The sequence below is a fragment of the Camarhynchus parvulus genome, chromosome 6 (genome assembly GCF_901933205.1).
Source record: "Camarhynchus parvulus chromosome 6, STF_HiC, whole genome shotgun sequence".
In the NCBI taxonomy this organism is placed as follows: domain Eukaryota; kingdom Metazoa; phylum Chordata; class Aves; order Passeriformes; family Thraupidae; genus Camarhynchus; species Camarhynchus parvulus.
In genome coordinates this window covers 25842995-25861062 of record NC_044576.1, presented here as the reverse complement: position 1 = coordinate 25861062, position 18068 = coordinate 25842995, and the positions used below count along the sequence as shown (strand labels likewise).

Here is an 18068-nt window from a genome sequence, read left to right as displayed (position 1 = left end):
ACAGAATTGACTCTCTGTTACTAATATGAACTGAAGTGGAAAAGTAAGAAGCACAAAATTCTCAAGATCTCACACTATGCTTAAAACATTTTTTGCCCTATTTCTGCTGAATTCAATGGATGGTGGGTTCAAAAAAAGAAGAGAAAGTTCACTGTAACTTACAAAGGCACTATCAGCAAATGTTTGAATCCTAAAAATATATGGAGTTTTAAAAAAAATCCAAACAAACCAATCAAGAGAATAAACACCATCATTAAAAAATCCCACCAGAACCCACACCCCAAACCCTGCTGAGGGGAAAAAAGCCAATAAACCCACATCCAAAAAAAAAAAAGAATCAAAAAACTGCCATATACTTTAATGTCTCAGAGTAAAAGCATCTGAAATTACCCTGAACATGTTACTGCTCAAAATATTTTTTAAATATTTTATTTAGACTAGACACCACAAAATCTTTCAAAAAATGGTCACACAAAGTTGTGGTAAACAGGCAAAGTTACAAATGGGTATGTGAAAAAACTGGACAATGCAAATTCAGGATTCATTTGTCTCAAACTATTCTAAAACAGTAGCTGAGCTTAGCTACTGCTCAAGCATTTCTTGAAATAAATCTATTAATAGAAAAATATAATCTTTTTCCCTACTTTAACTGTATTAGCACACGTATAAGTTCTTTTGCTGTGCTCTTCATTAAAAAAATTATTAAAAAAATTCTTTTACATAGTTCTGTTTAAAAAGTAAACCGTAAGAGTGTCTGAGGGAGAAATAAGCTAATCTACATGCTTGTGTCCCATGTGGATATTCAAGAACTTTGCACCCAGCTTTCTTATTTTCACTGTTTAAACTCAAGCAAATGTGACAAAATCTTAACTAACAAAACATAAAGAAAATCAGTAACATCTTGATAGCACTATTTTACACTAATACAGAATTATTTATATATGTGATAGCAGCAGCATCCACTTCAGCATGATAAATTCATTCCTTACATTATTAAGTCTGCCAGAATTCATGGAGCAGCAAACAGTGCTCCTCATTGATTTCACACAGTAGCATGTTTCTGTGCCTCACCTTCATGTTCAGCTTACTTAATACTTTAGCTCTGGAGAAAATTCCAAAGGGGATTTTATTGATGCGGTTGTGCTCCATATTGAGAGAGTAGATTGTGGAGAACTGGGACGGGCCACCCACAGGATAGGACTGGAAGCAGTTCCTGGCCAATGTTAAACTAGTCAGTTTGACAAGGCTGGATAAAAGACCCTGTGGAAAGAAGAAAACCACCCAGGAACTTAGGACAGATTTATTTGAATGCATCTCTTTTCCCTTATGGGTCTAATTAGAAATGTTTTTCCTCCTTCAAGTCCATCCCCTGAAGAAGTGTTGCAACACACAAACCAGTGTTAAATTTGATAAAACTTCCACGAGCAACAATCTCTGCTCACAGTCACCAGCCACTACCTTATTTCCCCCTTCCTCCCTGCATGCTGACAGATACAAAAAAATCAAACATACCACATTTAAAAGCACAGGTTTGGGAGGCTTGGTAACTCTTTTCTCCTCTGATAGCATTTTTTCTAATGACATGTTGCTCCAGGAGCACAGGGGCAGCGTGTCCATCCCATCCCCAGCAGCTGTTTTGGCTCCAGCAACTCCCCCACATCATAATGGGGCCCAAAGAAATATGAACACCACACAATGGCTCCCAAAAGAGGCATTTGATAATTCCAGTTCAAATCTTTGGTAACTTCATAAAAATCCATACTGTGATCACAACTTGTCAGTGTCTTGTAATTATACCATAATAGTTTCAGATAATCAGACAGAGAAAAAGAATAGGATGGGTTGGAAAATTCCATTGTTTTTTCCTTTTTCTAAAATATTCCTAAGTAGTTACTGCTCTATTTTTTCCCCTTAAAAAAATAAAAAGCAAGAAGCCTGTAGGTAAACTGGATAGCAAGGGCTGTCCATTGAATCCAGAGTTTCATTTCTTTTGACAATCTAATTAGATTCCAAAATCCCAGCAGCCCATATCTCAGTTCATCTGTTAGTTACGTGCCAAGCATGTTGCTGGAACTGTGGAGATGGATAATGAGATCTAAATTACTGCTGAAATGTCACCTTTGCTTATTACTACACCAACTTGAATCCAGCCCTATTTGCTTAAGTATTACAGAAATTGGAGATTTATGCATGGCATTACATACCATAAATAATGCAACATCTGCAATCAGGAATGAGCAGTAACAAGATAATGATTCCAACCATATTCCTAATGTCAGTATTTCTGGATTGCAATTTGAGCTCCATATTCACTGAAAATGCTTTAAGAACATGGCTTTGCTGTTTCATCAGGAAAGCTTTGGCTACTTTTAATAAATAAAAATTACTTTTAACCTAAAAGTAATGTGAATTATGTCAATTGTGTAAATATTAGGTATAATTATATTAGGTATATAAAGTTTATATTTTACTTTATATACCTTTATATTAGGTATATAAAGATTATTAACATAATTGTAAATAAAATAGGATCTAAAAGGGACTTACCTACATGCCCTGGCTAAAACTTTAGACAGTGGGGGCATTTCAGCAAATATCAGTGAAGCATTTTCCCCACTACAGATAAAATAATGGATCTTCAAATCAGCATTAATTACTATAATCTTTGGTTAGGGAATATTGTTTCTACCTATACTTTAATTAACAGATATTAGTCCTAGGGTTAGGCAGTCCCTGAGCACTGAGACAGTTTATTGTCTCAGATGGATTTTGGCATTTCAAAAAGCTGGTTTTGAAGGCTGCATGTATACCAAAATATATCTAAAATATGTTAGCTAATTCACTCTAATAGCCTAGAGTAATTAAATGCTTTTGAAGGGAAGCAAGAGAGCTTTGGCAGTACAAAGAGAGCAATGCTCTTACATCTATGAGAGCTGTGGCAGTGCTGCCTTCTTCCAGCCCATCCTTTTAAGATAAAATATTTATTAGGCATTGTGTCAGCAGCTTCAGCTATGTTTTGAAATTCAGAAATTTCTTCTACAAATACAGTTCTTTGTCTTATAGCATAACATGTTTTACTTTAAACAGATTACAGTATAAACTATACACTTCTGCAAACTTAAGTGTTAACATATTGTGGGCAAATATACCTGAAGAAGGCAGCACAGTTACAAAGAGGTTTGTATTATGACTGAACATGTTTTAAAGCAAGTAATCATCCCTCACATTAGCTTTTTGTAATTACACTGCAGCTGCTTTTGTAACACGTCTGGGTGGGGTGGGCTAGCTTAGCTCTCATCCTAAAAGCAGCCTGGTGGCTTTCACTCTAGCATTTTCCTAAATTACAGTCTTGCACAAACATTTATTGAATTCTCTATTTCAGTCTATCATTGATGAGCTCAGAAATTTATCTGAGGAAAATTAGTTACTTACTGGCCTTTGTTACTGTAAATATTTTGCTAAATTCCTAATGCATTTCGTTTTCTTCTATTTATAGTTTGCTATACACATATTTAGATAACCTTTAACCTCATTTTATACTAGTAATTTAGACAGCTTGGGGTCGTGGGGATGATAGCTTAGGAAAGCAGTTTGACCATCACTAAAACAGAGGAGACTATAAACTTTATGTTGTGTCATGAAGTCTTCATCTTAAAAGGTTCTAAAGAAATTGAATAAATATCCAAAATAAGAAGCAATCACATCAGATTTTTCTTCTGTCATCTGAACAATTACTTCCAGGTAGTAATGCTTCACAAAGCAGAAACACTGAGAAACACTTACCTGGCTTGAAGGGTGGGAATCTGAACTCCTTACTTAAGCTTTTCTAAAGATACAGCACAGCAAATACAACCACGTGCTGCTCCCAGTTTTGACTCAGGTTGTATGGCATTAGTCTTTCTATACTGATTAAATATACCTAATATCTACACAATTGACATAATTCACATTACCTTTAGGTTAAAACAAAGAGTATTCCTCAGATTTAAAATACAAGATGAAATAATTTCCCTTGTTCCACTCCCTTTACAAAACATGGATGCTCTCCAGCAGCATCCCCTCCCCAGTCCACTCCCTCTACTCCTCACCTCTGGTAAAGTAGAAATGTTGTTGTTCTCCAAGTTCAGTTCATCAAGTTCACTGCATTTTGCTAAAGACTTGGGAATTGCTGACAGCCTATTGTACCTCAGGCCAAGACGACTTAGACTGGACAGATTTCCTACGGGTAGAAAACAGGTGTTAACATGCTGTGACAATCACACAAACACACAGAACAAGGTGTGACTTCTGATTCTTCTGTTGTCTCTCACCCTACACTTCAAAATTTCAAATGGTGAAATGGAGCTATCATCCCAAAGCAGGAGAATCACAGATTTCCAATGCCGAAGTCAACCATGCAGAAGTAGATTGTGCATATTAAATATAATTCTGAAGTTCTGCATAATATGATAAGCAAGCAAAGCTTATTGTCCTGTTGTAAAAATCCATCTATCCTGATCTTTCTATCAACAAAACATACCATCATTTTTCCAGATGTCCCAAAATGACTTTTTAAATTACAGACAGTATCATTCAATGCCATGAATCATATTACCAGAACCTGGGCACGCATCATACAACACAGGTCCTGGCAAAAAAATTTCCTCTCGAGGGAAAAAAACCCCACAGCTTTACCATCCTCCAACAGCAAGAAAACCTTTAATAGGTGATAGGAAAAACCCCAGAATTTCCAAGTTTTTAAGTGATACTGAAGGAAAAGTCTGGAGGAAGTCTACAAAAATCTGGACAGTAGTGCATGTAAAAATATTTCTGAATAGTGATAGGCTGATGGTCCCAGTCAAAATGTCTTTCTGTCAGGGAATAAAAATCTCGAGAAACTTGCAGCTTGAAAATTTCCCATCTGAAGCTCCCTTTAGCTCCAACCTTTACCATCTAACAAGTACTAAAGACCAAAACCAACTGCTCAAGGATATTGTTGATGGGCACTGGGGCATTTAGCTTCTCCTGCAGATAGAAAGGCCTTGAACTTCACTGAAAAGCCAACTGCCAAATTGTACAAAGAAACTTCACCTCTGGCTCATCCCTACAATCAGAAAACGTGTCTGTGCAGCTGTGGACTTCACACAAGGGGGGCTTGTGAACACACAATTAATTCACACAATCAGTTCCTTGAAAAACATTTGCTGGTTTACACTCGCTTTTACAACCACCCATGGCACAACACCTTTGTTCTGCAAATTGAAATACCAGACCAACATATTAGAAAGGAAACACAGAATTTAACAAATGGTAGAATGAATAACTAGAAGTAATTTTAAAAGATGAAGGGGTCTTAATATGTACAGTCTAACTGCTCATTAAGTGAAGGCTGTATTAGTGTCTATGCATGTGCACTTACACAAAGGTTACTGGAGCACAGCAAAGGAAGAAGTGAATGCAGAGTATGTCTGCTAGACAGAGAAAACCTTTCAACAAAGCAAGCAGCAAAATATCTCTTTCCTGATCCTGGTCAAAATAAATGCCCCAACATCACCAAATAGTTTGGAATGTAGATAATAAAAACTTGAAACTGGAAAGAATGCTGTATGATTTCGCTGTAGTTTCTAAAACAGAGAAGTCACAAGAGCAGTGAAAGTCAAATAAGAAAACAAAAAATGTTAGTTCCCCCATAAAACTGCAACTGAAAAAAATCCAAAACCCACAAACCCCTTAATATAGAACAAAAATCATCTACATATTCCAAATGGTGAAAAAAAGAGGAGGAGTTTTCAGTGCATATCTGATAATTATCTGACAAGCCTGGCAACAAATTTTTCTTGGTACCATCAACAACTAAACAAAAGTCACAACAGGTAGCTACACACCATTGCTTAACTAATAGTATTTTCAATTGGGTGTTGAGTTCTATTTTTTTAAAGTGCTGGATTCTAAACAAGTATAAAATTAAGTTTTATAGAAGCAGCAAAGAAAGTCTTCACTGATTAAGAAAAAGGCATTTAAAATCCAAGGCTATCAATACTGCACTGCAATGCACAAATCTTCATCTTCTTCTGTTAAATCCTGCAATGCATATAAAGAGAATAACGACCTATTCTGATCCTACAGTCCACTAGTAAAAAGACACAGATTTGTACATAATTTAGCTATTTCATGCTGTATTCGTGAGATCAGGCATTGCTGGTTGAATAAAAAACTTGCCTCCCTTCACACAAAAAACATTCTATTGCAAGATCACTAGGATTTGCCATCCTAGGGATGAACAAAGCACACCCTGGCTGTATTTCTCTGAACTGCTATTTAATATTTTACTAAAGAATGAACAACAAACTTCACACAAAATAAGATATAAACCTACTATTCTTTTCACTACCTAAAACATGCACTAGATGTTGATCTGGATTTTTCAGGAGAAAAGGAAGAACAGGGAAGTAGACAGCGTGATGCCAACTGTTGCTTAGCAATACAACATTGCTGTGCCAGTTCCAGATTGTGAGCACAGGCTGTATGTACATGGCTCTCTTCCTACCAGCAATGTGGCATTTCAGAAAAATGAAACAAGGCAGCCACTAGAGAGAGTCAAAATGTACCATAAAGAAGAGAATGACACACGTTGGCGATCCTCATGACATTATCATGAGAAGAAAGGAGGCATAAATAGCAGCTCCCAGTAATTTCTCCTTATCATAAGTAGCATTTCTTAATAGAACTTTATCACTGTTTCTTTACTAGTTATCTTTCTTCTCCATAGGAAATACACACAAAGGCATAACAGAAGACACATCCTGTGTGTACCACATTCCTTATGATTGTTTTACACTCCACAGCACTAAATACAATTATTCCTGAGGACAAAATAGTAAGATTTCAGCTGCAGCTGCATCAGTAGCACCTCTCCTACTGCTCTTGGAAGGAGTGTCCTGAGCCCAGCTGATACAGGCAACATGAGCCACCTTCCCATTTCAAACCAAAATTTATTTACAGCCTCTCAGTCTTCTGTCAACAAGGCTCAGCTACCTTTTCATCCTTGGAGTGCATACACACACCTCATTGTGAATGCATCACAGTGTGAAACCCTTATCAGCTTTTATCTTCACATGCTGGACAAGCCAGATCCTAGACCCACCTTCACAAAACAGGATACAGCTCTTCCCTCTGCCCAGTGTGTCCAAGTTAACATTTCTTTTTAACAGGAATGCATCAGCACAATGTTAACATTTGCCTCCAGGGGCCAGCTGGCTAACATGAAAACCAAGTGACAAACTGTTTTACCACAGAAACTGTCACAAGTTGTTCAAGACCACACCTAGTGCACTGAACCACCAAATGATCCCACTTACAGCTCCCTGAGCTCAGGGTTGCCCAGCTGATACCTCTGTCTGGAGTTGCTTTACAGTGCTTGCATTCATCTCCATCATTCCCAGCTCAGCTACTGCTTTCTGAGATGGAACAGCACTGGGTATCTGCTGATGGGCTGTCAGGTTAGGTCTAGGGAATAAGGCAAGGAGGGTAACAACTGATCATGATCAGCTCAGACTGTCACCAGGACCATTTGCAGCTGTACTGCTGTCACTGAAGCTGTACCTCAGCAGCTGCTCTGAACCAGCCCCTCGCAGGTAATGACTCAGAAAACGCTGCACTGGATGTTCATGTACGTGACAGTTTGATAACCACAAGTGAAAAGCAGATACCAGCAGGAAAGGCAACAGCAAAACGCCTTTCAACTTGTTTTCTTAGTGAGCCTGTTACGAAAACCCTTGTAAACTCAACTGCCTTATTCAGTGGTACTTCTAAAAATAAGATTGCAAAGCCTGATCGAGCCCTAAACTCACACCAGGCCTAAGCAACTCACTGAAAAGTCACTTGCTTTAGTTCAACTTTTGTCAGAAACTGTTACTCTTGGCATCCAGGTTTCACAGATGTCTTGTCTCAGAACCATTTTTGCACCAGCACAGTATTAACACCCATGAGCAGATGCCAGCTCTCAGGGTTGAAGCAACCTAAGCACAGAATTCATAATCCCTTCAGTGGAGTGACTTTATGTCTCTTTCAGGATTAGCTGCTTCATTTACACAGAAGTAAATTAAAAATCCTTGGTAGCATCCAAATCCAGAAATATTAGATTAAACTGATATAATAAAAGGGATGCAAAATAGATGGTTTAAATTAATTCTTTATTAAGGGTACTTCAAAAATATTAATCAAAGAAAAAACAGGTGTTTGTCAATCCCCCCCCTCAAAAAAAAGCAAAAGAGAAGACAGAAAATAAAGCAGGAAACTGTGCTAACAAAACAATATTTTTTAGAAAGACCACCTGAAGTGGTCTCTACATCTCTTTTTTAAGTATTTCAAAGTCAAGAGAAAAAAGAACTTGTAAACTGAATAATATAAAGAAATACAAATTCCTAATTCAAAGTCCTACTAGTGCTTTTTAAACAGAGTGACAAATGCTCTCTTCTTCTGAGATTTACCACACCTCTTCCTTTCACTCCCTCAGTTAAAATAATCCTTCAAATTCCCTATCCTTAGATGAAAGGTCATTATTAATATGAAACTTAGTTCATCAAGCTAATTTGCTATCAGGATCAGTTGTTTTCTTTTAAATAAACCAAAAGTATCAGATCAATTTAAAAATCTGTTCACTAGACAAAACCTCTACAGATAATGTTAAAAACACAAATTGGACTTATAAGAGCTGTGCACATCAAATCCCATAAGATCATTATCAACAATAATGTGAGCTTCAGCACACAACAGAAAATTGCAGGAACCTGCTACAAACTACATGGCACTATTAAGTATTTCAGATGGTCTCACTTGCATAAATATTCTTAGATTTTGATTTGACTCAACTTGGCACACAATGAGCAGTCACCTACTAAAGAACATGTTTTACATGGCCACACGTTACTTCATAGAGTGCCATGTGCTTAATTCACTGAGGGATCTTTTAGCAAAAAAAAGTGCTGGTTTGCATACAAAGACACCAGGTGTCATTTTTTGCATACAAAGATACCAGGTGTCATTTTTAACTAACTGAAAGCAAGAAGTAGACCTAAACTTAATAATAGTTTTTTTAAAAATTAAACATGATGTCACTTTAAAAATTAATTTAATTAAATAATTAAATTTAATACACCACATTATATTAAGCTTGCAGAGAGAATAACAAAGATGATAATGTGAAATAAATTTCAAATTGTATGGGAGAGGGCAGACATGCTGCAGAGGGGCAGTTGTGGACAGAGATTAAACACTGCATTCAGATATTTCAACAGTGGCTCCTGGTCTAAAATAGCCCTGAGTCAGAAGATGCCTGTGCCACACTTTGTACTTACTATATACAAGTTTTCCAGATGTCAGCCAACCCCTGTGACAACTTTTTAACTGTATAACAGATATTTAGGTGAAAGGAGCTGTTGGTGTGTTTAATCTAATCTCTTATCAGAAAGCAAACCGGTTCCCCTGATAGCTGTAGAGTAAAACGAAAGGCTTCAGATAAAGTGTTTAACCTTCAGTTGCACTCCACAAGCAGAGAGTAACAGCACAAAGTGACTGGTCCTACAAGACACCCCAAAAGAGATCCCATGATCCCTGCTGCAGAGGAAACAAGAACAAAATCCCACAGCCATCATTCATCTGGTCTGGGGGCACCTTCTTCCTAAATCGAAGCTTGTAGGTTTGTACAAATTAAAACTTGTGTCACCAACCATCATCTGAGACAACAAATCCCTTCTACAACCCCTACATCGCTAATGTTTAATATGCTCTGGCTAAAGGCTGATGCCCTAGAAAAATGGGAATGGGAACAGAAAGGTGATGGGGGTGGAAGGGAACCACTCTTAGCAGAACTGCAGGAGAGAAGAGAATCCCTCCTGATCATTGCTACCAACTACCAAAGCCAAAGCATGAAATGTAATTGTTCTGTTCCAAATAGAAAAGTGTAGTTAAACACAATAAAAGTTTGACTTAATTTTACTGGTTTAACAGTAAAGTGACTTTTAGAGTATTTTAATTTTTCTTTTCACCCACCAATACCTCCTGATATACCAGGCAGGCTAGTGTAGGAGGCAAAATCAAATTCACAAATTACCAAAGTCAGCAGGGTCCATCATTATTTTCCCTGCTCAAATTAAAGTGCCTTATCCTCCTTCTGCAAAGTCTAGGAGTTCTGATGAAGATGTTATCTATTAGAAAGCTATTTAACATTAATTTAAAATTAGTCTCTACCACCTCTACAAGTTTAAATGCCATCTGAAGAGAGCAAAGAGTTCTCTCTACTTTCAGTCTGGTATCATCCAAAGATAGGTTTTCGCTCATCATAAAAATATTGAAACACTAAATTGTGACCACAGGCAGTCAGTTATTTTTCAACCTGATTCCAGACTCTAACATTGCTGACTGTGTAAAAGATGCACACAAGATACTTGCAAAACCTGAGCAACGAAGGCTCAGGTACCCAATACACACCGCACACAACACCTGCATAAGGCTAGAGAGCACAAACTCTTAGTGACATGTCTCTGAAACTGTCTAGGTGAAAATTCAACTTAAAACTAATTTAATATGCATTCATCAAAATGCAAGTAACTCACAGACACACTTGTCTCAATTCTGACGTGTTCTTTTGAATCACTCTTCCCTAGTGCCTGCTTCTCACATAAAGAAAATAATATTATAGGCTTTTTCTTTCTGCAGTATACTAATCATTCTGAAAATGCTGAGCTGCAGTTATAATACATCCGTACACACTGGTCTCTGCATCTAATTACTGTGTGAAGGTACATGCATTCACTAAAATAAACTGCCCCCACTCCAGTCCTAGGATGAATATCCAACCAAAATACAAAATACAAAATATTTTCATAAATACATTGAATCAATAAACTCAGAATTAATTAGCCATTAGAAGCTATCCTAACCTTTAATGAAATAGTACATATGTATTTAACTATATTGGGTTTGCACTGGAAATGTATTCATTAAAACATAAATACAAAACACTTCACATTGCAACAGAGACAAAAACAACAGCTGGACCTTATTTTGAGCTATCAATGAAAGCATTTCATTTTACTCAATTCACACTGTGTACAGTAAGACAAAGCAACTGAAATTTATTTAATTTAATTCTTCATTGGTAGTTTTTTTCCCTTTTCAAATGACTATTTAAAGCCTTTCTGGGAAAGTAAAAATACATATGAATGTAAATCATATTGTACGAACGGTTTATACCCAACTGGCAACGTGATAAAAACATTAACCTTTCCTAAGTGAATGATGTGTTTAATTTTTTAAGTCTGCCCTACTATATAAAGAAAACATGAAATGTACAACACATGAATATATCTTAACAATTTTAGCTAATTAAGTAATGTGAGAATTATTTTATGGAGACCAGGGTTCCACTTTGTATCTTCCCTGGAGTTGAATGCTGTCCAACAGCAGATACCAGGAAAAGAACCTAAAGAAAGGAGAAAGGACACCCTGAAACTTCCTGAAGAGTGAGGGAAGATTCAACAGTGACTTCCCAAATGCAGAAGCAACTGTTATGATTTTCTTCTGCATAACTGCCATGTCACACCCTGAGCTTTCAGCATCTGCATCAGCCCGTGCAAACACTGAGACCCAAATGTGCCCTGCCCATCACATGCAGTACTGTCTGATCTTCACTAGTGTGACACAACACCTCACAGCCTCATGTCCCTTTTGTCCCCTTCTGAACTTGGAGGACAAAATGAGCAAGTCACTTTCCATTTACCCTCCATCTGACATTTTCCAGTCAATTTCACTACTTTACATTTACTAAGTCTAGAATTGAAGGCAACAAGAACCAGAAGTTTTCCTTTATGAGACCATCACAAGAACTAGACAGGGCTTACAGTAATACAGATATTAGAGCACAAGAGTGGGAGTCACTGCTTTCAATCAGATAAAGAAAAGGCTGGACTTATTGCAATTGCCCAATACTAGCAGAATCCAATTAAAGAAGTTTAATTAACAGCACAGTCCAAGAACAAAACCTTAGACAAAGCACCAAATGTTGATCAGCTCTCCCAAAGTGAGCCTATGGAAAGACGCTTGATGCCACAAAACAGAATGCTCACTGACCAAAGCACCAGGTCGTGCTTAAATGTTGAGAATATGAATCTTGCTGTGAAAGCTGGAGCAGAAGCCTCTACACTTTGCTCCATCACAACAGTGAGTAATTAACCACATCAAACTCATCAGTCACATCTGAACATTGCCCCTGATCACTGAGGGAGCTGCAGGTGCTCAGACATTTCAGAACAAGACTCCTGATTTTGCTAAACCTGCCAAATTTAAAATACCATTTTAAAGTAGTTTCACATTTCTTCAGAAATATCTTTGCTTCTAGGGACTTAAAGCTCTCAACCACAATTTTGCATAACCTGAGCCGTACCAATTCCATATGTCTGGTTTTGGTCAGTGCTTCATGTTTTATCAGCTGTAAGTTTAAAGAGCAAAACAGTGCTCTCAGAGGTACACTGGGGTTAAACAGGTTAGAAGTGTGGTTTGGAGCACAATTTCAACCAGTAAAACCAATCAATAAATAGTATTCAACTTCATGAAAGCTGTGATTTCAGCTTCTGAGCTATAGTGCCACAGACAAAGACAGGAGGGTAGTCCAGAGATGTAAATACACTTCCCATTTCCCTAACCATCTCTTAGGAACAGTGCTATGTCAGACACTGGAAAGTGTGTCTATTGACAGAGTTTTCTGTGCTTTTAAAGTATAATTTTGGAACATTTACAACTGACTATTCTTTTTCTTATTAAAATTTCTGTTGCCTTAGATGCCTGTGAATATGGCACATTTGACTATAATCAAACTGCACACATAAGTACACAAAACTAGAAAATTACAAAGCAGATGAATAATCTGGTGTTATTAAAAGCTGTACTCTGTTTCTGCTATATTTCTTTCTCAAATCAGTTTTTCTATGGTTTTACATATGAAATTGTGAACACATTTGTACAGAATGCTAAAATTAGAAGTTCAAAGAGGCAACACGCACTATGTGGTATTTCCAGGACAAAATTATCTAAGCTATCTTGTAATCCTAAGAAACAATTTACTCCACCCAAAATGTGTTGCCAGTCTCAAAAAGTCAATTAATAATTTTAATATAAATGATAGGTTATTCATTCTCTTCTGCGTTGGATATATTAGTGTGCCAGCTAAGTATACAGAGATAAGACACTGTGTAAATAAAAGTAGCTAACAATTCCACCACCTTCCAAAAGCAAAAAAAAAGCCACCACAACATGGGGGGGTGTGCAATCTGCAATGAAAACACTAAACAGCTACGATCCCACTATGATTTTGATTCTGGGCTTGAGACTCTCGGAATGTGCTAAGCCATTCCACAAAGCTCATTTTTCTTACAGGAAATGATCTAATATAAAAAGTACTTTACAATTTTCAATCAACAGAAATACAGATATGAATGTATTAAGCCAATATCTATAAAGCAAGGCATTAGGTCACTTCCTGACAACTAATATCTAAAATCGACATTTGTTACTGCACAAGAGCATGTTTCTACAGCATTAGTTGAGAGAAGAACTTGGTATTTTTACAGAGTGGGTATATTGGCTCTGCAACCTCTGTAATCACTGCTGATGCATAATCCCTTCCCTGCCACTCCCCTGCATGTCACCCTCACGTCCCTTTCTCACAGCTCCAGCACATTTCAGTACATGCTGTTAGTTACCAAACAAGCTTTTTTTTTAAGTTTGGCAGACTCTGAAATCTTCCTGTGGTAAAACCAAAGCTTGTTTATATACTTCAGCAGCTACTTTCAGAGGGTTTTTTGATGGAGGGGAAGGAGAAATAAAAAGCAAAGGGGGCTATTTGTTTTTCAAAGCAGCATGACAAAAACATCCTCCTAAAGAAAAATTGAGGCCTCAATCAAAAGGATGTCAGTGGGGGAGAAGGGCACAGACCTGGCAGTAATGGAAAGCCTGGTCCATACCAGGAGGCTCATGGGCTCACAGAACATCAAATACTTACAATGAGCAAAGGTGTTTGGTCTGCTGGTCCCTGGTGTGTAACCCAGAGTTTGACTGAACTGAGAACCATTAACAGCACTCATACAGCGAGCACCCCGGCCCCTGGCAGCATGGAAACATTGCAAGAAAAGGCAGTCGTGGCAAGCAGCAGGCAGGGACAGAACCTGCAGTGAGAGCTGGAGAGGCCCAAGGGCTGCCCCAGCCACGCGCCATTGACTCGGCGGGCTTTTCTCAGCACTCAGAGTTTCTCGCTGAACAATGCCAACCACAAAGCAAGCTGTAATCTAAAAATCATGCCACAACTTGCTTTCGTATGTTGAACCAAAACTGCGATGACTAAGAAATAAAGCCAATGTTGCTGAACTGGCTACGGCTGCCTTTTCTGCAACATGCATAAATGTAGGCTGATCATTATCATTTAAGATGGAACCTAAAGCTTTCCCTTCACTGTTAAATTCTGTTTGCAAACCACATGAGGCACAAACATGGATTTCTGATTTTAAGTTCTTATTTAAATACTTTTTTTTTAACTTACTGGTTACAAGAGAGATTTTCCAGTGGAGCAAAACTGAACCAGAGTAAGGTTAACAACACGATGGCTCACTCCCTTCTCCTACCATTATTCAGCTATCTTTGGTGGTTTCTTGAGCTCTAAAACATTGATATTCAGCTCAGATAAGCATGTAAAGAGATAGCTACCAACATTTAAAAACAAGTAACTTCTATACATTATAAAGACAATGCAAGGGAAAAACTAAACAAAGAAAACAGAAATCCAGTCCAACCAGGTATGAGCCTGACTCAAAAGAAACCACCTAAGCTTACAGAAACTTTCTGAAGAAATAGGTGAGTCCAAACTATCTTGACTGCAGAGTGAGCAATTTCCTATCTATCACAAGTGACTTAACTGCCTCATAACTTTGTGCCTCTCCTACCCAGAGACCTTTCCCTGTAAGTACAGTCTTGCAGCATATTACAAATGAGATTTTTCTGGTCCTTTGAGAAGTTCAGTGACTACCAGGCACTAAACAACTTAGTAAATCATACTACTACTCTCCACAGGAATTAACAGCATTAGTCTATAAGCCTTGAATATGGAAATCTCACACTTGCTTAGAGAATTTTTCCCATAATTAACAGTTTATCCAGGGAACTCACTTCCTAAATGTGACACATACACTACACATAAGTGTTATGTAAAACAACATTCAGCAAGATTTACAAAATAGCAACAAAAATAAAGGCTGTACTTATGAATGGTGTAAGTTAGATGCAAACTCCAGATGGAATGGGATCTCCAGAGTTTAAAAATATCAGTCCAGGCAGGAAGTTTAGTTCTAGTGCATACATCATCAGTGTAAACTCTGCTCACATCAAACTTTCTCAACCAAAAGCCATAGTAACTTCATCCTCAACAATTTACTGCTAGAAGAAAAGCTGGAGTGTCACTAAATGGTTCCTCACTTTACCATGCATTAAAGTAAATTAATAAGTACTCAACACTGAATACCATTAAACTGATAATGTTGATTCTTCTGAGTTGTTCTGGTGACAGAACTTAAAATCATGATGGCCTTGTTTTTATGCTTTTTAAATCACAGCAGCCATCTTTTTCTGCCATCTGTTTAAAACTGATTTAATGAGATAGGAAAAGGCATATTTTGTTGCTTTATCCCATATGAGATACTAAAATCAACCAGGACTGTGTTTATCTTGGTCTATTATTCCCAATGTAAGTTGCAAACTCTCTGTATTCTATTGCATAAGAGCATGATGACCTTGTGGACTTGGGAGATTTTTTAAATGTTCCACCAAAGAACATAATATATACATAATTATTTTAAAACCTTTATGATTTTAGTTCTGTTTTTCTTTAGACAAAGATGTAAGTTAAAATTATCTGCCAAAGTACTACACTTCAACTATAAGTGAACCTTTCGCTTCTTTATATGCTCAGTTTCATTACAGAATGAACAAACAAGCAGTAGATGTTTGCTTATAACCACAGAACACCTTAAGATTTAGAAGTAAAGGATTTGGATCTTTTTCATTGTAACTCTCATTCTTAAATTAAGGTAATATTTAAAGTAACAAGCACACTTTTCTTTAAATCTCAAGTGTGAAGCTGTGTTGAGCTGAACACCAGTCATTCTACAGCCACCAGCAAATACTCATTAAATTTTTTCCCTTTAATGAACATTTTGAAATAGTGATTTATTTTCTCCTCTCCAGCCTCTTCACCTACCTATGGTTTCTGGCAGGTCCAGGAGCTCATTGTGCTGCAAGTCAAGGTTGGTGATCTGCGTGCAGCTTCCAATCTCCTCTGGAAGATGTTCAAGCTGATTGTGCGCTACATCCAGCGTTATGAGGTTACACAACTCACCTAAGAGCACACAGGAAAACCAAAACATAAAGGACTTTAATGTACAGCTCTCAACAATGACCTCCACACAGAGATTAATAGAATCAGGCAGATTTTGGGATAAGCTGAAAAAAAGCTACTGCTACCATAAAGTTATACATATAAAACAAGGTATTACAGGATCATCATTTCATCAGTCAGATCTAAAACCTGATCAACAATTTTGAAAAGCTCAGATAAAGCTTTAATAGAGTCTCCAAAGAAATATAATTTATTGGTTGATTTTATTCTGACAGCTCAAGCTGTGGGATACAAGTACAAAACTTGCATCTTACACTTGTTTCAGGCTGACCAGAAGTTTAAAACATCACTAAGTAAATGAATTGTACTAAATTTTGAGAAATTAAGGTCTGTTTTTATATAATGAATTACTTTCAGACATAAAATCAACAATTAAGAGACAGAAAAATTATTTGGCTGAAATCCTAGATAATCTAAAGTCCTGAACACTATTTTTAAACATTTTAAACATTGGTGACAGTCATCACAAAAAAGACAACTTACAATAAGTAAAGGGTATGCAAGCAGACCTACAGCAAATAAAAGTTGGAAATAAAGGGCTTATCTGTTAAGCATTAAAAAAGTTTGGATTTGCTTGGAGTTTAGAGCCACTCCACACAGAACTGCTTCATTTCTGACATTCATAAATTAATTTAAAAGCACAGCTAGGCACAACTCTCTGACCAGTAGTTTCACCTATTTTTATGTCAAACACACTGTGCTCTGAGCAAAAGATGGTTGGGTTTGAAAAAAAGAAAAAAACAACTGTGTGCATAAATACATGTGTATGTATTCACATATTTTGCACCTGATGGAGGTAAAATTAATTATTTGAACAGCTTCTACTCTCTCCAGTAAAGATGAGGTCACTGCATTTGTATATTAGAGCATGACTCAGTGAGTAACAAATTTGGAAGAGCAGCAAATTCCTTTTGAGGAGCAAATATCTATTTTTAAGCTTCAGCATTGTATCTTTGACAGAAGGATTTTCTCACAGGCCTGCAGGATTATCCTGGGCAAGTTCTGACGTGTAGAGTGTCTACTCATTAGGTCAGCAGATAATCACAACTAGTGATTTAATAAATCATAAAATAATATGAATTCAGACTCTGTCTAGAGTTCAGGCGTCATGTAGCCACAATACTCACTGTGTATCACAGAACAATTGTGAAAGGCCAAGAAAAAAGTCAACCTCAAAGCTTCATTATTCTGTTTTTCTTAAATTGTTAACATATAACTGATATGTTAACATATCTTATTTCCTGCACTAATTAACCCAAAAAAGGAATGTTTTTCTAGAAACTAAGAAGATGGAAATGTAAAGCTGGTGCTCAAGCAGCTACTCCAGCACTGTGTGTGTCCCCTGTCTTACATCAGCAATCAAGTGCAGTCCAGACAACCAGAGGCAAGAGCTAAATGTGCTGTATCCTGCACTGCCTAACCCACACATGTCAATGACATTACCAGGCAGAAAAAAGCAAATGTAAGAAATAATTCAGCAAGAGTTAATGGTCTGTGGCAATGGTATCTTTATTATTCATGGAAAAAGGGGGCAAAGTGTAGAATGCAATAGGAGGAAGAAAAGCTTGAGGAAGACTTAAAACATCCCTCC

General features: G+C 37.2%; 1 protein-coding gene across 4 annotated transcripts in view; it reads right to left on the bottom strand.

The window, feature by feature from the left end:
* SHOC2 (SHOC2 leucine rich repeat scaffold protein) overlaps positions 1-18068 on the bottom strand; it is a 60675-nt gene that overhangs the window by 6489 nt on the left and 36118 nt on the right. For all 4 annotated transcript variants that reach the window (XM_030950860.1, XM_030950862.1, XM_030950861.1 and 1 more), the window contains 3 exons: positions 16280-16417; positions 4089-4219; positions 1072-1260 (listed from right to left, as the gene is read on the bottom strand). In XM_030950860.1, coding sequence (XP_030806720.1) covers positions 1072-1260; positions 4089-4219; positions 16280-16417 — 458 coding nt within the window. The remainder of the gene's footprint in view (positions 1-1071; positions 1261-4088; positions 4220-16279; positions 16418-18068) is intronic.